A 25,069-nucleotide genomic window follows, 5' to 3' on the forward strand; every position below is an offset into this window, starting at 1 on the left:
CCTCTATGACAGTAAACTGAATGTCTTTAGGGACAAAACAACACATTTGAGGACGTCACCTTGGGATTTGGGAAACAGTGATTAACATTTTCAACCATTTTTGGATATTTTATGGACCAAACTCACTGATTAATTTAGAAAAGTAACCATAAAAAATAAGAAAAGAAAGAAAATATCCATTGGTTATTCGCAGCCCTATCTTACACAAAGTAAATTGCAGACAATCAACTAAGCATGGCTCATTTTTATTAAAGGCTTTTCAGGAACCAGTCACACATCTTGCAGTGATGTTGAAGGCTAAAGTGTGTCTGCTTGGCCTCAATCACCATGAAAAACACTGAATACACTCTACTCCTTGAACTGCACATAAAGTTGGCAATGCAGTGACACTGTTAAAAAGAGCAGAACCGATGTAATGTATGTGATTGTCACTGAATACGCATGTTTAACACAGGCAATGTTTTATTAAAACATGTCTTCACTTTAAATGGCAGGTTTGACTTCACATCTCTGGCTCTCTAATAGTCCTAACTTAGCCGGGGAACGTGTTACAGGGAAAGCAAGTTTATTGATGACAAATGAGGAGGGAGAATTAGATCAGTCTGTTATTGAGAGGGAAAGGTGCTTCTTAAGAGGAAACACTGACATCAATCAATTATAGCAAACTGAATAAGACTTATAATTACACAGTTCCCGACCCCTTCCCTATAACACCTCCTCTCCCTCCACCACCCACCCACAAAAAATGGCTCCCGAATCACGACAAAGTTGTTAAAAAACTAAGTTCAGTGACAATCCCACAGAACGATAAACAACACATTTCAAGTCAGAGGAACCTGAATTGTCATAACAATCAGTGATTCATATGGCACAAGTTTCCCTCTTCACTATATAGAAAGACAAAAACCTCAGAGTCATCATTGTCTTTCCACAGAATGCAACAATGCATCACGACTACAAAGTTTGTGTTGCAGTAGTAATCTTTACAAGGTGGATATGCTTAATGCCCCTTTAAAAACACTCGTCGTAGCATGCCATTGGAATTCATATTCAGTAAAGGAAAGTTACAATAAAAACTATACATCTGTCAGCACAGAAATCTCCATAAATATATCAGACAACTGAACATCAGTCAGAGAAAACTTCCTGGAGAGCAGAAAGATGAAGGGTAAATGTCACCTGTACACAATCTACACCTGGCCTGGCTCCTGTTGTGACTGTTAAGCTATACTGTAGTTGTCTTGCATTAATGGCACAATACATTTAAAAAAGGAGTAAACAGTTTTTTTTAAACAGTTCATCTTCCTCATTTAACACTTTCCCAAAATAAAATACAATAAATAAAAACACAAGAAGAGATGACCAATAAACAGGCTTCTCCAGTACACATGAGATGAACTGGTAAAATGCTCAAGGCATGTCCTCGTCTGTCTTCCCAGATACACACAGTTGCCGTTCCTTCAGTAGACCTATAAAATTTGACAGTGGATACGGGCTAGCCAGCGCCCTTCACATCATTGTAAGTTACAGTACATTACAAGTAAAAGGAAAAAAAGTAAAATTAAGTACCTAGACAAGGCTTTGGACCTAAGGGGAAGAGAAAGAGCAAATACAAAAACAACGATAGCATCAGTAGGAATTTCATTTTATAAAGTGGTTTTCCCTGTAACTGTACTCTCTATAGTAGTAAACATATCTTCACAGAGTAAACACACATCGAGGGAAGGGGAAGGAGAGGCCGTGTCCCTCTCCAGCATACTCTACCTCATCACTCATAGCTAATATTCTGCAAAGGCATTTTGCTCCAATTTCCATAGCTTAACTTTTTCACTTAACTTTTGTTTATGTCATTTGTTCTTTTTGTCCTTTTTTTTTTTTTTTACACTCTTCTTGATGAATCCTGTTCATCGTGTTTCTTTTTTGTTCTCTCTCTCTCCACCATTTCTTCATAGAAAAACACCTAAGTACCAGCTAGGTTCCTTCACAGTTCATTTTAGTGCAATGAGAACGCACGCTCCGTCGCTGGTGGGAGGCTTAGCTGCCATCAGACCCTCATGTCTTTCCCAGAACGTTAGACCTGATGGGAGAAAAGAGACGAAAGGTTCATGAAGAACGGCATGTCGGTTTACAACAGATACCATGCCTCATTTGACACGTGTTGTTATTCTTACCTGAGTGCTTTCCATCTGTCCTTCTCTACCTGGTTCTCTGGACTTTCGCTCTCGTAGGACGCAAGGTAAAGTCCTGGGGAAGAATGAGAAAAGAAATAAATGGTAAATAAGTAAAGAGGATTGGTTAGTTTGAGCAAATTATAACGACACGTGCAGAGAAGTTTATTAAGTAAAAACAGGTTCTTACCGTCCTCGCTGAAGATGGGAGCAGTGTGGAGGTAGTGCAGGATGGCCCGATCCTCCTCAAATGGACACTCCACTTGTTTCCATGTCATGAACTCCCCAACCTGCCGTGCCAACTCCACAAATTTCTACAAAACAAAACCACACTGAGTGAATGTTTTTTTTCGCAATGTTAAACGAGGCGGGGTCAGGAGAAAAGGCACTGGCTCACCTCAAAGTTGACGTGGCCATTGGGCAGCCGGTTGGCACACCCTTCATTCAGGAAGTAAATGTCTTTGATCAGCAGACTGAAGAAGGGGATCACAATCTGAAGAGAGAAAACAGGCAGGAAGATAAAGGAAATATTGACATGAGGATGAAAATAAATCATTGAATCGATGCCAGAATGCTTTCAGAGTGATAGTGGCGATGTGGTGCGGAGCCCTACCCTTTCTCTGTTGCTGTTGGCAGTCTGAGAGCGATGGGCGGCCCCCCTCAGGGCCGTCCTGTAGTTGTAAAAGTTTCCCGTAGGATCCATCTGATGCTGTTAAAGCAAATCACAAAAAGCAATACCCTGTCAACTCCAAGTTATTACATATCTTGTTCTTCTCAGCAAGTGAAGATATGGATTTGTGTTTTACCTCGAGAATAAAGAACTTGGCAGTTTTGGCTTTGCCCCAAGTCTTCTTCAGCCGTGACACAGGACTCATGTTCATACCAGCTACGGGAAGAAATGGATTTCAGGTATTAATACCAGGTCATGCAGGATAATTTTCTGAGATAACAGATATCACCAAAATAGACTCACAGATGATGGCCATAAGGGAGTTGAAGTTTCCAATGTTGAAACACTCCCTCGCAACATCGATGAAGAACTCTATCACCTGGGCCCTCTGCTTCTTCTTTGCTGGCTGCAAAACAGATTTTATTGTTTGATATGTACGTTTTTTTTATTTATTTGAATTGAATGTTATCTCTATTTACAGGTACCATCACAAATACAATAATTAAACTATCCTTACTAGTGTAATAACATAGATTAACCATTAGGGGGCAGTGATGCTCTGTAACAACTACACTGCATCTATCTGATGCCAGTTTATTTGTATATTGTAATTTATGTTTTTTCCAGGAATTATTATTTATAATATACGAAAAAATACAGAAATACTGGAGATATAATAAATAAGAATATAAAAATCCAACTATACTTTATCATGTTTTCACGTTTTCAGTAGTATGTCCTATCAATTTACAAGTACACTTCATTATCACACTTATACTCATTTTTGGCACAATGAGTACAGTTTGTGTGCCGTTTGATTGCTTCTGAAGCCTAGTGTCAGAATAAATGAGCACCTGGTGTACCAACATTTGCCACTCACCATGCAGATCTCAGTAGCTACCAGGTAACACAGTCTGTTGAACCACCTGACATAAGCCTCCAAGTTGGAGGTTTTCTTCTTCTGGTCACTGAAGCATGGCTGTTGATGATACACAAACACGCACACACAAAACACAAGTCAGTTTGTGGAGTTCTACCATAGGGAATTCCTCTCATCCTAATTAGCTTCCTGACTGCAGGCTGACCCCCCGTGTGAGCGTAAATGACAAAGACAGCGAGCTGGGAGCGGAAATAGCGCGATCAATGGAGAGCACGAAAAAACCCATTGGGGAAGGACAGATGGGAGGGAAGAGGAGTGAAAGAGACTGTAACTGAATATGAAGACTACAGTAAACGAGAAACAGTGGGAAAAAACGAGTGTAGAGGGAGGGCAGATAACCCACTTGTGTGTGCTTGCTTAAGTGTGCGATGTTATAATTCTGTGCTGTATTTGACCCTTGTTGCCTGCTGACATTTAACCAAAACCAAAACTCCTGTGGTTTGACCTGCGGACAGACTATGGGTTTATAAACACTTAAAATAAAAGCATACCTGGGTTCCATCTAGCGGGTCTTTCTGAACAAAGGCTTGGACAAACTCCTCCGGACCGATATGTCTCAAATGTTCCTGGCAAAACACAAACACACACACACCGGTGGGGGTAGTCCCATTAATAACTCTTTCATTTCAGTAATGGAAGACAATCAATAAGGGGAAGTAATGACTCATTGACGTGACTCATTGGAATCATATTTCCTCAAAGTGACACGAGAGACAATATTCACTTCTATTAAAAGACGACTGCGCAGTCACATACCAATCAAAATGACTCATTCGACTCGTGATATAATCCACAGACAAAAACACACACAACAGTGACAGAAAGTACAATGGAGTCTAATTCCTTTTAATCAGAATTAGCATGTTGCTAAAACCTACAACAGAAATAGTCCTGTATGTGTGCACATGTCTGTCTCTCTCTCTTTCTCTCACTCTCTCTCTCCTTTTGTGTGTGTGTGTGTGTGTGTGTGTGTGTGCGTAGCTGTCAGGTCACATATCCACAGCGGTTTTATCCTCTGTTTAAAGCCCCAGGCACATCACTGACTTCTAGGGTGATGTCACCACTCAGACAAGGGTACAAGCTTACTCAGGCACACACACACACACATACACACACACACACACACACACACACACACACACGCAGATACATGTGCCCACATCAAGACACACATGAATAGGCTGATATGCTCACATGCTATGCGAGGGACACTGCAGAGATCCTTTGTTCATGTATGTTTTCATTGTATAATTCCCTTTTTGTGACTCTGGGTGATGACCAGATAGCGCTGGAATAGCTGACAAGCAATAATCACAGTAGTCCTAAAGCGAGCTTCAAAAGATCACAATGTTAAGTGATTCTGCCAATTATAGTTTGCTATTATACAATTTTTTCCTTTGTTTTCTGAGTCATTTTCTATGACCTTCAAATCTCTTTCTATCCACTCTATCTCCTCATTTGATGTCTTATATTCCATGGTCATGTCCTTGACTTGGACAACTGTATGTCTCCACCCCATGCTTTACCTTTCTTAGCACCTTCGCTAACCCCATCTTCCATCCTTTCCACTCCTCCTCATCCATCCTTGTTATCATCTCTTACCCTGACCTCTGTGTGACCCGCACTTCCCTCCCTCTCCCTTCCCTTCTCCTCACCAGCTCCACGTGGGTGAGCTGCTGTGCCAATGTGTAAGGGTCGTTGCAGATGGAGAGCATGTCCTTCTGGATGGGCGGAGGCTTGGTTTTGAAGGCCACCAGCTTATCAGAGATGGAGGAGGCGTTGAGGGAGACTTTGACAATGCTCTCTTCCCCCTGGCTCATCAGGGCCAGCCTCTGGCTAAGCTTCTGCAGCACCTGGTTCAGGGTTTTCCAGTAGGCCTGGGGAGGGGAGGGGAGGAGTGAGGAAAGGAGAGGAGAGGAGAGGAGAGGAGCTGTCAATAATGACTTTAATGAATAATTTATTAATGCTTTTTTATCTTCTCTTCTCTTATCCCAGCTCTTTATTTTAGAACTTTTGAACAATTTAACGTACAACAGGTCATTTACTGTAGAGTTATTCAAATTAGTATATTAGTATTAGTATTTTATGCTACTTTATACTTTTACGCTGCTACATTTCAGAGGTAAAAATACTTTTTATTTCATTCCATTTATCTAACAGCTGGAGTTAATAGTTACTTCACAGATTAAAATTTTATAAAAAACATATATCTACAATATGATGATTTGTTATAGACTTGAGTGCCTTCGCCCTGCGATGGAGTGGCGACCTGTCCAGGGTGTACCCCGCCTTTCGCCCGATGTCAGCTGGGATTGGCTCCAGCCCCCTGCGACCCTGTACGCAGGATAAGCGGTTGGAGATGGATGGATGGATGGATTGAGTGCCTTCCAGTATAGAAAGATTAGCTCCATCTTGACCAATGGAAACAGTAAAATGCTGATTGCACTTTAAGGAATTTAATAATAATCCAATTATGTAATATAAATCAAAGCACAACACTCTGAATGGGACCAAATATGCAGTGAGTACTTTTACTTTTGATCCTTGACTCCATTTTACCATACCATCTTTATTTTTAGAACAACAACAATGTATTTTTACATGATCTCATGCTGTTCGGGAGGATTTAATGAGCCCAAAAATTAACAATGTCATTCTTCAGTTGAATTCAAACATGTTGTCGAGGTTTTGTTTTTACAGCAGTAGCAATGCGCGGTGTGTTGTGTCCAGGAATGTGTGTTTCTGTGCCCCTCTCTCCAGATGACTGGTCACAGGGGCCAGTTAGGTCAGTCTGTCTCACAAATGACCCAGAGCCACAGCTCCCACATGTATCCACACACACACACACACACACACACACACACACACACACACACACATCCAAACTGTTACAGCAAACTGTAAACACCACCTGCCCTTCCCCGCTTTCTGTCCTCTCTTCACCTCCCTCCATTTTTCCTGGTCTTCCACTCTGACTCCATCACCCTCCTCCTCCTCTTCCTCTTCCTCTGCTCTCTGTGCCCCTGAATCCCATCCCCCCATTTTCTCCATCCATCCATCTCCCTCCCTCTGTTTTCCCTTGAGGCTGCGGATAGAGCCACTCCTCTAACATCCTTCCTTCCTCTCTCCTCTTCTCTCCTCTTCTGTAATGCAAGATTGTGTAACACGGAGCTGTGGCTACTCACCCTACACTGACACTCTGACTCCTTCCATCACCCTGCTACAATGGTAGTGATGATAATTGAATTTCGTTCCCCATCAGAGAGTTCCTCACTGCGGCTGCGGCTTATAAAGGCTATAATGGCAACAACTACACTATGGATCAAAATCAGGAGTCTTACAGCCCATCACAAATTATTATCTTGTAGTAACCTTTTTGTTGTTTTATCCTATAAATAGAGCATCCTACCAAATTAAAAAAAGAATTCCTGTCTTTGGTGAAGATGACTGGTCTGCTGGTCATTAGTGTACCTCATCACATGGAGCTATCCTGTGGACGATGTCTTTAAGGTGTCCAACCATCTTCTCGTCCCTGAAGTCAGAAGGGAATGTCTCTGTCCACTCTGTCAGCAGCTGCAGAATCTTGGGACCAAACTTGCGCACTTTTGCCTGTTGTTGAAGAAGTGAAAGAGGTTTAGTGTGTTCTGCACGTGTGACTCCCTCAGCAAAAGAAAACACTATCGTAAAGTCAGCAATCTGGCCGGAAAATCCATGGTTGCTTACATGCAGAGCACGGGTACGTCTGAATGCTTTTTGCTGTGACTGTGTTTCTGTTCATTAGCTTGTGCATTTTCATTCAGGAGTTGTGTGTTTGTGTATGGTGCAGTGCTGACCGTATCGAGTGGGCTCTGATCCAGCTGCTGCTGTTTGATGCACAGCTCACACAGCCTGGCCAGCAGTTCCGGAGGAGGGATGAACAGACGAGCGCTCAGCAAGAAGGTAAACACATAGGCTTTCTGTCAAAGGACAGAAGGAGACATTCGCTAAGCCACTACATCAATAAAAAACACTGCGGCTTTCTGTAATTAAAGGGAGCGGAGCAGCACTTTAAATGGAGACATGGGGCTAATCATCTAATTGGCAGCACTGTCACTACAACTATAACCTGAAATGGACTTTCTGATGGAGTTTATAATGAACATCGGAGTGACAGTAGTTCATTTGCGTTTACCTCGGGGTAGTAATCGGCTGTGGGGACCAGGTTATGGATCAGGGTCTCCAAGGAGGCGGAGGTGATCGGGGGCCCATCAGCCAGGCAAGCCCCTGGCCCCGGGCCCTCTTGTGGGGCCTCCTCCTCAGGCTCAGCACAGGCCAGATGAGGGCTGAAGCCACTGGGAGTGGTGAACATGGTGCCTGAGCACACAGTCTGGGGCATTCCTGTCTAAGATACAAACAGAACAGAAAAAAACTTTCAGCAGAATATAGACAGAATGAGGAAGAGGGATAAGGTTTGGTTTTATGAAATGGGAAGTACTACTGGTAAGTATTACTGGTAGTAGTTAATTTGAATCAGTAAGAGGAAATTAATTGAATGCAAATTTTGCTCGCATTAGGTGTCTGGCACGATGGCTCCACTTATAGCAGTTGGTGGTAATGGTGATTTGGGATGGAAACCTGCAATCATGCTCAATAGAAAGATCTTCACCTGAGACATTTTTCATGGAAATCCCTGGAGTAGTGACATGAAACCTTTATATTGTATCATTAATGCAACTGTATTTTTCTAAACAAGTTAAAAGAAGCTCTGCGCATATTGTTTGTTTCTGATGACAAACGACTACAGTGTAGAGCATTGTGTGAAACTTTACTTCACACTCTCCCCCTTGCGCTCATTCTACACAGCAACACACTCATTCCATCCAACTGATGATCCGCTGCCGTCATCGGGGGATACAGAATATCCCCCAAAACAGCTGCCCACATCGAAAAGACAGAGGAGAGGACGAAAATGTGGGTCACCCAGTCGCTGTTGCTGCATGAAAGCAATCGTGTGGCCTCCATCTCTGCCCTGTATGTCTTTCCCTATAAGCGTATAATGCTTTCGGTTACGCGTTTAAAAAATTCAACATGCTCCTTCACTCAATGGACCAACACAGCAGCTGTAGTGGAAGGAAGCACTTACTATACTGCACGCTGGGGTAGAGATACTACAGAAACCCAGAGTGATCCCCAGGGCGCAATTATCATCATCACTCATCATCACTTTAATGCCATCTACAAGTAACTGATAAATCACAGAGATCCTTCCTTCAGTAGTTTTACAGCAATGCAGAGGAAATTATAAAAAAATACTGGTTAAATTAAATGAAATTGTGTACATGGAAATGAACAAGTAATTAGATGTTGCACTTTTGGTTTCTTATGTCTGAATTTGACATTAATTGACATAAAAATGGACTCTGCTCCTGCTCTCACTGATCAAATCTGGTGACTAGATCTACCTGAATCACTCATCATCACCAAGGACAACTGCACTCTCTGGGCGCCTTCAGGCGAGTTCAGCAGCACAAAGGCTCTACGCCTGCAGGAGTCACATGAAAGGCAGCACACCCACATGCTGACAGCGAGACCTTAAGCAACATGCAGGAAGTTATTTCAGATGTAAACACGCCATGTTCTTCCTGCTGTTTGTAGCCTAGACGACAGCCTGGGCACGTGTGAAACCTAAAACCTAAAGCAGAAGAGAGGTAACGCAACAAACGAAAAACAAATTCAGAGAAGTAACGGTATATGGAGAAATGGCAACATGGCATGATATGGCCACATCAGCGATCACCAACATCCTAAAAAGCAAACCTAGCAATGACTCAGGCTTGCTGCAATCGTTTCATCTTCTGGTGACCTTCAGGTTCCCTTCCACCCCCTCACTTATCAGCCATCTTGATATTCCGGTGTCACAGTTCCCTGGGTCCCTGGGGTGAAAGGTCAAGCACACACAGGCGTGCAGGAGTGATGTCTCAAGTTTCCTGTGTGAGGAGTTCAGCTTTCCTTTGTTCTCCCTGCTCTCTTACACATGAGCAAATATTCATGCACTTGCACACACCTAGACAACAACATGCACAGCCAGGCACATAAAAGGCTGGGGGATGGGGAGCCTTTCTGTGGGACAGTTTAACAGCCTTCCTTCCTACTCACACCGCTGACACCCACAGCCATCTCTCTCACAATATACACTGCGGTTAAAGAGGACCGACATCTTCTAGTCTGCTCCTGAGAGCTATAATCTTGGCTCCTTTAATAAACCCCACTCTGTGAAATAGTGACAACAGCCTGTGAGAGGAGAAAAAAAGAGGTGTTTAACTGAGCAGATGACACTCAGGACATCTGATTGAGCTATATCAGTCTACATATTGAAGCTATACACTTAATAGGGAAAACTCACATACACAGATACAAATAACTTTTATCTGTGTCTCTCGCTGCCCTGAACTTTGAAGAAGCTTTTAAATTATGTATTTTGCATTACTAGACATTACCACGGAAACCTGGAACAAAAAATATTACTACCATAATCTAAAATGCTGGCCTGAAGTGTCTTCATTACAACATTTAAGCTGTTTTCCTCCAATAAAAGTGACTGGCACTGTCTAGATTACGTTACAAAAGGGGAAAGCCGGGGGTGCCCTTGCAGCGACCTCCTCTAGATTGGATTACAAACGCAGCAGCAGAGAAGACATGGTCTGATAAACAGAGAGGGGTGAACCAATCCAACATGCCTTTATAAAAACACAGATGCAGCAGGAAAGCCTTATGGTAACTGGAAGGAACTTCCTCTGTGATGTGACTGACAGGAAGACAAACTCTGCTCAGCTCTAGGAGTGTGTCTGACTAAATCCAGGAGTTTATCTGTAAGCCATCACATGCATACAAATGAACACACACACACACCTCTGCCAGTGTGTTTGCATTCATATAAGTGTGGAAGTGACGGAGAGTGTTATTCTACGTGCCCACACTGTCAATGATTTCCTCTATCGTTTGTGAAGATCTTCACTTTCCTTATTTCTCACAGTTGCTTCCTCCTCAGCTCTCCTCTTCTCCCTCCAGCATTTCTCCGGCTCTGGTTCTTCATTTCATCGCAGCGCAGCTTCTCTGTCAGTCGATACATCATGGTCTTGATGAGGTCGAGTCGAGGTCAGTCAGGTACAGATGTGTACATCTTGTGAGAGACCAATCGGCAGTGTCTGTGTATCACACCCTCAACCTAGTTGTCACAGTGTCACTTAAAACTGATTAAAACAAAGAAGAGGAAAACTGCACTGATGCATCTTCAAGTGCTTAAATCGAGTTAATGTGAGAGTATGTAACTTTTTGCTGAACAGCAGCCATTTTGGTCTAAAGTGACAATGGTATTTGAACTTCCCTTCATTTCTTAAAATTCTTTAGTCATTAGGGGGACTTTACACATCAAAGTGTTATGTCTGTGTACATGTCTTATTAGTACTACGGCACATGTGGCTCATTAGGAAGCTGCCAAAAATCTGATAAATTGCCTCAAGTGAAGTTCTGCTCCTCATCTCTACTTTAGGCTACCAGCTCGAGGCTATATAAGCCTAACTGCTACTAGGATAACACACCCGAATCTCTGACCAAACTGCTCGAGACGGATTGTGGTTAATGTAGGCGCCAAATTTCAACAAGGAAGAAAAATGTGTGGAAAGAAAAAGACAATATCTCTGGTTCTCCTGCATCAATTTCATTATTTTTACTGGCCATCAGTGTTATAGAAGAGCATTGCAGTGCAACGGAGGTGAATGGGACTAGTCCTGGTGCACTGCACTGTGCTTGTTTTAAGCTACTTTTGTATTTACGTATGACTGGCAAATGAAAACTAAAATGAACAGCTACTTTATGGATAACTACGGTTTTGAACTTCTTATATTATTTTACAACCATGTTGCTTACACCGCTTTTCTTCCTATAATGTAACCAAGAAGTCATTCACAGCTGTACTCTATGTATAACTTGTTTCCATATCTCACGACACACCCAGGTCCCTCTGTGCCAGTCATATTGCATCAACACTGCATGAAATAACACACTGAGAAACAAGCAGCTAAGAACAGGTGAGTGTAGTGGCGTGTGCTCTAATCCCCCTTGAGATCTCCAACAGTCAGCCAACGGCAGCCCTGCACTCTGTCTAGACAGCTGGGGGAGTGTCATTGTTCAGGACCCTTGCAGTGTGTGTGTGTGTGTGCGCGCGAGTGTTTTGTCTTGCAATACTGTCAGACTGTTATCATTGCCATCAGGGGATCCGCCTGCTTTGTTCTATCCTGATTAACAGAATGGCACTGTCTGGAGACACACAATCTTTATCAGCACCCTTGACTGTGTAGCTGTCTGTGTGTGTGTGTGTGTGTGTGTGTGTGTGTGTGTGTGTGTGTGTGTGTGTTGACGAAACAACGGCATTACTGGTATGACCGAGCGGCTTGAGGCTGACAAACAGCTTCATCACTCTATTAATCTCTCTATTCTAGTAGCCATTTCATATCTTGGTCTCTGTAAAACCTGTTCCACACCTAACTGTGTGCATGTGCGTGTGTGTGTGTGTGTGTGTGTGTTTCTTGAGGAGAATAGTGACACAGCTGCTGACAGATCAGTTCTGGCACTAGGGAGTTAATGGTTGAGGACTATCAGCATTAGAAACGACTCTTCATTCAAGACACTTATTCAGAACAAATCAAACCACTGTCTGACCTCTATCATCAATGAGTCAAGGGTCAAAGGTGAATAGTTAAGGCTCCTTGATGGGGGCAGGTGGATCCAATGTCACCCTGGAGCCATTGTAGTAATAATGCTCTAGTATTTGGCTAAGTTTTGAGGAATACATAAAGGCACCGTGTGCAGTTAGGGACCTTTTTAAAAAGGCCTTCAAGAAAAGACTCATTAGATTCATCAGGTCACAGTTGACTTTGATTTATTGGCACTGCTGGCCATGTCCATTCATCATCAGCCCAAATTAAATTTAAGGACAAGGTACTTGCCTACATGTATATATTCAGGACCCACATGCTTTTTATAGTACTGCAGCTGAAATAGCCTGGATCATTTCATAATGATTTCATAATGATGCTAAAAAAATACAATTTCTCAGTTGGACAAGAATGAGCTATATTTCTGGCAAGTTTGAAATACTCATGGTATACAACCTTTTTAAACCCCCAACTTTACCCTAATTATTGTACCCACCCTCTAAACAATATTTTATCATTGCCCAGTAGCACTCCTCCTGAAGCTTGTATGTCCATAATGAAAGCATGCTTTCACGATTGTCCTTGAGCTGATTTATAAAGGAAAATTAAATCTATTCCTGCACCTTATTCAACTCATCCGGGGATTGATATTTGGGAATGAACGTCAAAATCTAAAATACTTTTTGCTATATTTTGTAGTTTCCTGTGTATTTTGCATGCCCCTGAGTTAAGAGTGTTTATATCTAATTGACTGAATACATTTATTTTTATAGAAAGGAAATGGCATACTGATACTGAGAAACACTGAAACCAAGACGTAATGCAATTCCGTTCTTAGAGGAGCAGCACATCATCAGAGTTAAGTGCAACAAATATCCGGCACAGCTGTTACAGCAACTTTTTGTTTGATTTTGTAGTTGCTTCCTGGTTTCAGAGATGACAGATAAAGGTATAGGGCTGGGCGATATGGCCAAAAATGTTATCACAATCAAAAATTTCACATAGGTCGAATACTGATAATTATCCTGACAAATGTCAAATCATTATTTCTTTCGATTTGAAAGACTGATTGTTGCTGGTAGAAGAAACCAGATGGTAAATTGGGGTATTAAGGTATTTTTTATGGTCAGATCATAACAAACACTTGCCAAACAGTGCATCACTTCACAATTCTGAGGTAGAACATTCATAACAATGATGATAAAATCTTTTTTCAACAAATATGCATGAGTAAAATTAAGTAAAATCTTTTATCACTCCTTTTACATATTTTAATAGGATAATTAAGTGCTGATTCATTCGTGTTGATTAATTAATTAAATCAAACATTTGTTGAACATTTGTAGGGCCCAATGAAATCTGTTTACATTTTTTTCCAAATTCTGTTTCACAATTGAAGCACATTTTTCATTTGGTGGATGAATAACATTTCAACAATTCAATAAGAAAATATTACAAATTGAATCAATATCTCTTTCCAATAATAATTACTTTTACTGTTATTATTACTGTTATCATTTTATTGCCCAGCCCTAGTTAAAGGGTAAATTAGGGGTCATCGCATCCTCCTACCTTGCTCAGGGATGCGATGTGTGTAGGAATTAGATGGCAGAGATAGGAGAGAAAGGTGGGCTGTGGAGAGAGGTGAGAGGATGTTTTATAGGATGAAATATGCCCCCACTGTAGTGCACAGACAATCTAGGCTCTGTGAATGGCAAATTCACCTCCTGCCAGACTCACTAAACTCCCCTTTTCCTTTGCAGACACCACCATATGACTCCCCGGCTCACTCCTCACCCACTAATTTACATACTCTAACACTTCCTTTCTAATTTAGGACCCACATGTTCACTCCTTCAACACATCACAGTTATCTATTTTGGGGCTGCGATCTAAAAAGAGCAGATACTTGCGTATTTTTGGTCCTGACACTGTTTTGTGAGCCTTGGAGTATTGCAGATCTGGCCTAAATTTTCCACAGTGTTCTTTGAAAGCTGAAATGATGCAACTAGAGAAATAATGAGAGTATTCTCATGATGGCAGGGGCTTTAAAAGAAAGTAAACACCTCTTTGTCATCCAGCCTCTCACTCCCTGTTCCCTTCCACATGCACCCCACCCCTTCATCTCCCTCTCCACGCCCTACTTTCCAATGAGCCCAGTCAGGACGCCTGTACAGATGGCCCTGCAGCAGCCTGCTCTCCCAGTGGGAGTTGTTGGCATGGGAGGCGTCCTGGCCCCCTGCCCCTACCATCATCCCCAGTCTCAATAGGAGCCCAAAAGTGTGTTGGCGTCCAGACTGAATGCCGAGGTGCAGGGGCCGAGCCAATCTGGCTGCTGAGATTGCACGGTGACTGCCTGACACCGCCGACAACAGAGAGAGCGCAAAATACCACACATATGTCACCGCACATGCATCACAACAAAATCAAACCAGCGCACTACTGTTGGTTAATGGTGTGTGTGTGTGGGGAGGAGTGGAGCTGAAAACAAATGAGTCCATTGTGTCTTGACACATGCACGCACACTTGCACCCACAGAGCAGCCAAACACAGGATTGAGTTACTGTTGAGGCATTCCAGCTCCCCACCCATTCCCCAGCCTCTCTCTGTGGTACGAGTCTGACAAAGGTTGGGAATCACACTCAGGGCTCAACAGGGACAAACTTCCCAAATTCCTTTTAATGGTCACACTGACATCCTGGCACCTGTTCCACACCCACCAACTCCATCACTCTAAATCTAAAGCTCACTGGGAATTCTCCTCCATGAACACACCCAGTGCACGTGTGCAGTCATTCTCATTCCTGAGCGGGTTTGGACACAGTTGTGTGCTTGCAAAAAGGCTGAGGGAGTTACGGTGAAAATGCAAGTCCAAGTAAAGTCATTCCTTCACTGTGAATACAACCATCTGTCCAACTCTTCTCCAAGGGGTGCGGCTGTAGTTTTGTCACATTTCAAACAAAAACAGATGAAGCACGATGCAATGACTATGTTACATGTAAGAAACTGCACATTTTCAGTCCCTAAAGTCAAAGTCTGGCTAACATTTACATTTAGATTAAATCAGGATCAGCATTACACAAAACCATTAGCCTGAGCGAAAGTCTGAGCTTTTCAGACCAACCCTAAGGGTCGAGCACCATTATCCACGGATTTCTCTTTCAAACCACTTCACACTTTGTGCGAAAAATACACTTCTGAATCTATTTCCCCTGCTTGGAGTGGATGAAAACGGTGCACTAAAATGAACTACGGGTCTGTGACATGTGATGGGTCTGGGCAATCTACCATGTTACTTAGAGATAATTGGAGCTGAGCACAGATTGACTCTTAGTAGGCACATAGCACGTGTCTGAGCCTTGAGCGCCCTAAATCTGTCATTCACAATGGTCATAATGCTTTAAAAAACATCATGTATTGTACGTCATGTATTATTCATATTATTCCAGCTCACAACCACCCTTGATGCAATGCTCCCTTGAGGGGAATTGGACAAGACTGATTTTGTCTCTAAACAGGCATGATTTTGCCTCAAGTGCCACTTATGAGGAATTACCAGCTCACCAAGTGAATGGAAGAATATGGGAAGTAAAAACAGAGCGGAGTGATTATGAGCATGCAGACAGAAAGGCTGAATGAAACAATGCCTATGTGCAGCTACCTCAATAGTCCTTGAAGCGCTTTTCAAAATTAGACTGTTCATCCAAACACCCACTCAGCATTGCATTCCTCTCAATCAAATCTGCACAATAACCGCCGCAAACTAATGAGCGAGACGGTAACAGATGCAAATCTAATAACCAGACGTTACTAATTTCACCACGGCTGCCTCCTTTCCCGTAGAAGTACATCTATCTGCTCATTACAACCAGCATGGGCAGAGGCCATGTGGCATGTCACTGCTGATCTATGTTGTCAAAATGTACTAATTAGTGCTAAGGGATTGCATGGTCTGGTCTGCCTCATGTATTTTGATATGATTAGGGACAGACAAAGGTCAGAGTACACGCTTCATTCATCTGCAACAAGTTGTTTTTATGCTGTATTTGGACATAATGAGACTTCAAATCTCTATATCAAAATTTTGTGTCTATAATGCTTTGTCAAGATGCTGCTACAGATTCTTGAGCTAAGCAGTCTGGTGTTAGCAGATTATCAGGGGACTTCCCAGTGGGCACGATGGTGCTAACAATACCAAGAAAGGGATTTCACCAACATATTTTGTACATTGAATGCTTAAATTAACACCTATTAAAGTGGACATGACATTAAAATAGATAATGATGGTTAAGACCTACGGTATCCATGGGTTAGATTTCTAACGTCACCTCAACCCACCTGGAAACAATTCAAACCGTTGTAACCTTTACAAAAATATCAACTCCAAATAGGGCTAGGTATATGAAAAATGTCAATGTCTATTGCTGATACATAACCATACCAATAAAAATATAATTAAGCATCTGAGTTATGTTTACATTCAGTGTTTCTTACCACTCGGAGTGTGTGTATCACTGAGATGCAATGAATGCCTTTCCTTCCCCAAAAAACATTTTAAAGAATGTTGCATTGTACATTATATGTTTACCAGCATCTATCTGATCAAAATAAGGAAGGGTGTGAGTCTGAGCAAGCATTTGGTACTTCACAGTTTTTGATATTCGTTGCTATGGACACCATTTGGTCAATACCAAAAGAAATTTTGAGGTTTAATACCAAGTCTAAATATCAAAATGCTGTTCTTAATAAAGTTGCTGCAATAGCAAAGTTCAGCAGGCATTGCTTGGGAACTTTTTCTTTATTGGTAAACTGGCATCAACTCATACCTCAGGAGCCGCGCTGTTCACATGACAGGCGAAAATGTAATTACTTGGAGCCTATATCTGATGTGAGTAATCTATATGCTTACTCCAGTGGCTTATTGAACACACCAGGGATCTAATCATATTCCATTGCTTCTTTGACCTGGCCGATCCATAAAGACGGACCGTCAATAGCTGCCCATATGCAGGCCATGCGAGCAGAGAGTGTTCTCATGGAGTCAAGGCTCCTGTTGGGAGATAATTAGATGCCTGTTGAGTCCCCACTGTGTCACCCCCTCTTCTCTCCTATATTCCATAAAATCCCATGTTCCTCTCTCTCTCTCTCTCTCTCTCTCTCTCTCTCTCTGTCTTTCACTCCAGCGACAGAGCAGCCGGCTGTGACAGAGAGTGCTTCCACATGTGAAACTTGTCAGCCAGATCACGCTCATCATCCCAGTGTCAGCTGCAAAAGCTGCCGAGTAGCCAAAGGACATCCAAAGTCCTGTCAGGTACCCAGGCCATCACAGCGTTCTGTCCCTTTTCTAATCGAGCTCCAGCCGGGCTGGGAAGCTGTTGGTGTTTATGTAAGGTGGGGGGATTTTGTGTGAGAGCGTTAACTTTGGGAATTTCCCCACTTAGCAGGAACATTGGATGATGCATGAATAGACATTAACATGTACAAAAGGAAGAGTTTTGCTCCCTGCAGTTATTTTTTTTTTACTATTACTATTTATAATTTGTTTCCTCCTATTGTTATGTAATTCCCCTAAGAGACCTTCTCTAAACTGAGGCTTCAGTTCACTTCCGACGGATCATTCATACATCTATAAAACGCAGGGGAGGGGATTCAAGCTTATGCAGACACGGAAAAGTGATTGACCATTTAATACATTACATTTTTAGTATTGCTTGCTTCATGTGTGATTAACAATCACATAATAAACTGGAATACCACGAAGATGTTGTAGTGGATTCCTATTTTGACTGCTCCACCAAAAGGCAGAAGTGGAATTCTGTCATGTCTGTAGAGTAGAATAGCGTGTGATCTATGATTCCTCCGAACACACACACACACACACACACACACACACACTCACAGCCATAAAACTTGTGGTGGTGATAAAGCTGTCAGTGTGACCAGACTACCATATTTACTTCCCTGTCGACCTGCCCCAGACAGACCCTGGCCTCTCTCTCTCTCTCTCTCTCCAAACACACAAACTTACAATGACTGGCCTCACTCTTTGGGAACTTGCCTCTCTCAATCTCCCGTCAAACAAAGCGATGCCCTCATTAGCAGCACACCTGTTATTCTCTGCAGACTTGGCCTGAATTGGAGGGAGCATGTGCTGTAGTCCGTGCCTGTACCTGCAGTTAGACTTAAACTGGCGACTTCTGTCAGACCCCTACTTGGGTGACTATTGCCTGCACTCCCCGTATCGACTGTACTGTTATAGGGCAAGCTGTCATTTCAATTCAAAACCATTCTATCGCCAAGGGCTTTACAGGAAAGGCACAGACAAGCTCAACTGAATAGGTGAACCTAAGAGGAGGTTGGATAAAGAGCTGCGCGGGGTCCTGACCACTGGAGAACAAAGTCAAAGGGTGCTAATCAAAATAATTCAGTGATTATCTCCTGCAAGACTGGAGAGAATCAAAGAACTGATTTACAGCTTTTTGTCATTTCACAAAGGAAGCTCTCATTCATCTCAAGCACCACACGGAACAAAAGAAATGTTTGTTTTCCACCCCTCTGGGAAAACAGAAGCACACACGAAAGTGAAGGCGAGAGTGAGCAAACACACATTTCCCAGGATTGCATTCTGAGCAGGGGGAGGGGGTGATGAAGATGATGCAGCGCATGTGCTAAGAAACATGATGCCCCAATACAAGCCATGAGAGAAGAAGCAGCTTTAGTGGTAGTATCAGAAAATCCCAGGTAGAATTTTTCCCCACCTAACTGGTTTCTGACAGAGCCAGTCTTACTTTCATGCATCTTGCAGTAAGCAGCAAGAGACAGATAACAAATCCTTTTATTTTGTATTGTAAGCTGTGCAAGCTGCTACACCACCCTTGGGTGAAAAGGCTGCTTTACCACCTCTTTGGATGCTGAAGCGGAAGATTTATTATTATTTTTTCATTCCAAGGAAAATAAGAGTAAGATGTCAACAGTGCCACACCTGTTCAGTCTGCTCTACCACTCAGGGAAAATAACAAAAAAAATTAATTATGCAGAGACAGAATTGATAAAGAGAGCTAGTGAGTGTTAATGAAAATCAGCAGTGAGTTTACATAGAGGCTTTACTCCAACGTTTATACACGTTAATAATTACACAAAATGAGATAAGCTTTGCACCATGAAGCAGTTAACCAAATCCTGTCAACAACACCCTTACATGTGACATTTATCTGAGTTAACCGTGCCATCGATAATTACAATGTCATATACTCACACAGCTTAAATTCTCTCCTATAAATGTGACGGAGGCAGAAGACGCAGTGACACCTACTAAAAATGAGCTGGATCCCCTCACACGCCCTTTCGACAGACCTGGGCGCCGCTGACTCACGCCACAGACCCTCACTCACACCGCGATGCTTTTCATCGTAGTAAGAAGTGATGCAAGCGGCGCGATCTCCCACAAGGTAAGGAGTTATGATGTCATCACTTTTGTGTTGTGTGTAAAGTTCTAAGTGTGACGACACAGTGTTCTAAATGGAACCTATGCGTGGAAGATGATTATGAAGCATTCCAACACCTCTCACACTCACACGCGCACAGACACACGCACATGCACAGGCACGTACACAGCCTGTGGGCGTGAGCGCAATCTAAATATGCAAATATGGTAGTAGTGGGATAACCTTGCCTTTACATGCTACTTACCAGCACTACACTTGGATCCCCATCTTCGATCCGACTTATATCCGATGTCAAATCAATAAAACTGCAGCTCCAGATACTCCCAAAATTAATCAGCGTTTACAAAACAGCCTGTTCAACTGGCATCAGTAGGCGAAGTAGAGCCGGACTCTGGAGGACCAGCCCAATGATGTGAGTTAAGTGGAGAAAATGTCTATTGATAGTGGCTTGTTAAACGTCCTGGCTCTGGGCAGGTTCCCACCGGTGAACAGGCGGACAGCTGACGCCGTGATAAAACGGGTCCCTGAAGGAGTGGCGACCGTCCTGCCCTGCGCCACGGTGACACAGCGTACCGCACATCCACACGTCCTCGGCGCAAATGATTTGACAGCGGAGAGGAGAGGGAACTACTCACACGCCGATCAAGTAGGCAAAGTAATGCCAGTTCCGCTTTCGATTTTCAGAATAAGACACTCAATGACGAGGAGGGGTTTCAATTTCTTGTACGGTTGCTACAAACCCAGAGGGCCTGAATAACCCACTTGGCGGCCCTAGGGCAAAAATGAGCTTTGGGCACCTGTTGACACCACCACCAACATCTTTGTTTGTTTGCTTTGCACCTTCAAGTTAACAATTTCACCACGGTATATAGAGGAATATGCATCATGTTAGCACAGTGTAGACTTAAATGGTGATGGTGGCCCATTAAAGCTAGTTTTTGAAGAATGATTGCAGGGCCCTTTAAGTGAAGATGTGATTTTAACTCTAATTTTGTGGTGCATGTAGGCCTACCCAAATAGATTTGCAGTTAATCAAATGACCTTGCAAACCATGCACACAGGCTTTTAAAAATCGCTGTTTCTCATGCACACACATTTTCATCATCTTTGTAATTTCAGTCTGTGCTGAAATTGGTAATATGAGAATTATCAGTGTGATGTAGCACAGCTTGCTGCTTTTATTTTGAAGGGAAATTGATTTCCGGTAGCTTGTGGTTTCTCTGGTTTGATACTGATGTGGGCAAGCATATATCTCTCTCTCTCTCTCTCTCTCTCTCTCTCTCTCTCTCTGTCTCTCTCTCTCAACAACACACACACACACACACACACACACTCAAGCTTCAGTCTCAGATCTCTGATGCTTCAGGTGCTGTCTCTCATTTCACAGGACTATAGAGTGTATTCTATCCTCCTATGTCTGCGTACATCAATTGCCATTAAATGTATTGACAGTCAGGAAGGTTGTGAAAAATGCAGACAGTATGTTCACCAGTGGGCCTTTGAATCCAATCAAGGCCATGCTGATTTCAAAGCCAATATAAAAGGGAAAACAGGAATGTTTATTTATTATTCCAAATTGCTCTTTGTTTGGCTAATGAGTCATCCCATTATAGCCTACACAAGCGTCAGACCAGCGCGTTTATCCAATCTGCCCGGCGTGGGCAGATTACAAGAAACATTTTCATTTGTAATCCCCAGGCAAACCCTCTTCCACACTCGCTAGCCATGACCCCTGAATGAAAGGGCTATATCTGAATATGGAAATGAGAGTCTGGCATTCAGAGGCAGGCTGTAGTTCCATTAAAACCTTAGTTAATTATTAGCATTAACCTAATTTAAAAACAGCAATGAGGGAATGTCTAAAACCTTCCTACTGTGTGCAGATGAGAAGCTGGAATGATGGGTAAAGAGAGAGGGGTGTTACCCTGGCTGCTACTGTCATCATGTTTTTTGGAAGGGTGAGATGTAATTTATTGGAGGGGAGTAATTAATTTGAAAGGAAGTGTTGTAGAGAAAGAGCGGGAGAGAAATAATTAAGCAGATGAGATGCACGGACGTAAAGGTCCTTGTTGGGCCATGAGGGGCTGTGTGTGAGCTGCTGTGCCTGGAGCTTTAATGGCTGGCTCTCTGGATGAGGGAAAGAATGGGTCTGACATTGGAGCAGAGGATAGAGATAAAACTCACTCTCTCTCTCTCACACACACACAACACACACACACACACACACACACACACACACACACACACACGGGGGCGCTGAAGCTGTTACAGTGAGGGAAGAGAATTAACCAACATGTATGCATGCGATTTCACTGTTGTACTCACCAAACAAGCACACACTAACACTTGTTTTTGTAACTTCTAAGGAAACTCAGTTGACATTTGTTCCATGGAGAGTTACCTTAACCATAAAGAATAATTCTTGCCGTAACCATGATATTTCCATAACCTTAACCCTATTGTAGATTCCATGCACAGATTTTTTTGTGTGTGTTAAATTGCTGGAATTGGATTTAAAAGTTTATACTAGCATTGAATGTGATCCAACGTTTTACAGCATTGTCCAAAACTGATGTTCTTCTTCTTCTCTGGCAGTAGTGTTGCAAAAACTCCAACAGGTTGTAAACAATCCAATAGTGTGGCTAAATTATCCACTTTCTCTGGAGGTGAAACCAAAAGTGAGCACACCTGAAATGTTGATAATAATCTCTCACTTCGCAGGAACTACAGCAAGTACAACATTCAAAATACGGTAAAACTTTGATTATTATAGCCCTGGCTTTTTTTTGCTAAAATCACTGAATTGACCCTACCTATATTTGGGACAGGCGTCCATATGGGACAGGCCTTTAATTCCTCAAAACTGAAATAGGCTACTATGTCAAGGACCCATAAACTGAGACAAATTCGACCACGGACCCCCATCTGATAGGATTTTGGCATTTAGATGTTTTATTACAGAAAGTGTATATAATACATGACCAAAATAGTCTTACCTTCGGTCCATATCTTAGTTATGGATGGAATTATAGTGAAAACAAATGATTCCCCTTTTTGCTGGGGACCCTCTGGAACCCCTTCCAGGACCCCGGACCCCACTTTGAGAACCACTGATGTGGATACACAGGTCTTCTATAAGTGTATAATTCTTATTCATCTATAAGAATTAGACTTTTGGACTTTCCAATAAATGAACTGAACAATTGACTTGTGGAGAATCTAACCGATATCATATCATCATATCATAACGATATGTAGCATGTTCATATTGACAAATTGATCATATGTATAAACATTTATATTTGTATTAACAATCTAAGCAGCTTAGAAGCAGCAAAAGTGGGCAACCTGGCGCTGTTTAATAGGTTTTATACATCCAAAGATAGCTGGCTATTTGGGACTCGGCTATTAATTGAAGTTTTATGCCCCTAACTTCCAAATGTCTGACCCCAACACTTAACCTATCCTTAACAAAAAAACTTAAAATCTTAATGCTTAAGCTTGTGCAAGGACCAAGTGTTTTTCCCCAGATGGAAGGGTGTGTATGTGTGAACAGATGTGAATAACACAAGTACACACACAAACACAGTAATGACTCAGCCACATAGAAAACTATGTTTGAGCCGCTGAGGTTTCTTTATTTACGAGGATGTTTGTCTGTCTGTTTCAGACATTCACTCACTTACACTGCCTCTCTAGTCTTCACTAGTCTCTTAGGTTAGCTTGTCTTGTGTGTGTAGTCACTTGAACAGAAGCCTCAACTAATGATTACACAACAGAGCTTTCTGGTTGCTCCTGCACATGTGAGAAGGGCTCTAGAATTGCAGAGGAAGTAAGACACAGGCACATTCAAATGTTTCACATCGCCTCTGCTCCCCACTCTCCCCTCGCACATTATACACTGAAGGTGTTGCAAAACTATCAGTGACAGATGCTGATAGCCACCACAACCCCTCACCCTCCTCCCTCCAATTTTATTTTCAAAATAATATGCATGCAACACCAACATTGCGCCTTTACAAAAAGCTGTTGCTTGGTCCCGACATGAGGGAAAGATATCCCAGAAAAGTGATGTTGATGAACTTGACAGTTACAGATCATATCAAGCCCTAACAGGCAGAAAAAGTGGTGTGTTCACATATATAGTCTTCACAGAAACTACAGCAGTCCAACCGCATTAGCACAATGATAAAGCCATTTTAGAAATGTGGTGATACAAATTTCTTTCAGTTAGGCTTAGGCCAGATAAAGTAAAGCTGGCAGCAGTGAAGGTGCGCTTGCAGAAAAGGGAACTTTGCCGATTTTAAACCAGCTGTGTATCATTACAATACAGGTATTATATATGCAAATTAACAATGGTTAACCTCCCTCCATGTTAACTGCAGCGAGAGCTCCCCGATTGACATATATTTTGTATGGCTGCCTTCATGGACAGTAGGATCGCGAGACGATCCCTCTCCCCTCCAAAATCAGAACATCCAGTCCAAAATCAACTGGCTAGAACAACCACTGGCAGGGGGCAATGTTCCTGTAGAAATGGAAGTAAACAATTTTTATAGTTTAATGCTGGAATCAGACATTCAGGGCTATTTATACGAGCTAGAATACAATGCGCAGGAATTACGGCATATGGAGGAGGAGGAGGAGAGTTTGTGTCTTTCTACTGCATAGACAGCCCAGATTTATGAACATACTGTCTTCCAGGGGTGAAATATCCCTGTAAGTTGTTACATGTAGGTGTATCCTGGGTACTACAGACTGACCCAAAGCCTTAAAATCCTTCTCCAGAAAGTAAAGAGTTGTTATTTTCTCTTTTCTTTATTCTCTCTTTTTTCCTCTTCTGTGTCTCTGACTTCCAGTACCTCTTTAGTTTTTAGTCTGTTCGCCCTCTAACAGCTCTGTTTCCTTGGCTCTCCTGCAGGGCCCAACATGCCTTGCCAGGAGCATACTCATTATTCATGCCACTGAAAGTGTACCAAAACAACATGAACTTGCTTTTGCATCTGTTACAAATGTAAATCATTCCTAAATGGGGCTATAAATTCTACTAAACAAATTAAGTTTCCAGTCTAATGCTACAAACACACTTTGCTGTGTGTGTAGTTAGACCATGTTAATCCTGCTGTATGTAGAAAGAAATTGGCTGTAAGACT

General features: G+C 42.4%; 1 protein-coding gene across 2 annotated transcripts; it reads right to left on the bottom strand.

The window, feature by feature from the left end:
• Positions 1–229: 229 nt before the first annotated feature.
• Positions 230–20,529, bottom strand: LOC119888578 (ras-GEF domain-containing family member 1C-like). 2 transcript variants are annotated; one of them, XM_038699201.1, is made up of 14 exons: positions 20,161–20,529; positions 7,950–8,159; positions 7,612–7,734; positions 7,250–7,387; positions 5,434–5,655; positions 4,270–4,344; positions 3,719–3,817; positions 3,142–3,244; positions 2,975–3,054; positions 2,782–2,877; positions 2,566–2,661; positions 2,359–2,482; positions 2,172–2,244; positions 230–2,077 (listed from the first exon to the last, which is right to left on the bottom strand). In XM_038699201.1, exons 2-14 carry the CDS (start codon positions 8,151–8,153, stop codon positions 2,053–2,055), a joined length of 1,458 nt encoding a protein of 485 aa, XP_038555129.1. In that variant the 5' UTR covers positions 8,154–8,159; positions 20,161–20,529; the 3' UTR covers positions 230–2,052. The 2 variants fall into 2 exon arrangements, with proteins under 2 accessions (XP_038555129.1, XP_038555130.1); XM_038699202.1 differs by lacking the exon at positions 20,161–20,529 and adding an exon at positions 19,727–20,143.
• Between the last annotated feature and the right edge of the window lie 4,540 nt (positions 20,530–25,069).

This window comes from Micropterus salmoides, unplaced genomic scaffold, assembly GCF_014851395.1.
Source record: "Micropterus salmoides isolate LMB-PRFRI ecotype aquatic unplaced genomic scaffold, ASM1485139v1 Ms_hic_scaffold_5, whole genome shotgun sequence".
NCBI lineage: Eukaryota > Metazoa > Chordata > Actinopteri > Centrarchiformes > Centrarchidae > Micropterus > Micropterus salmoides.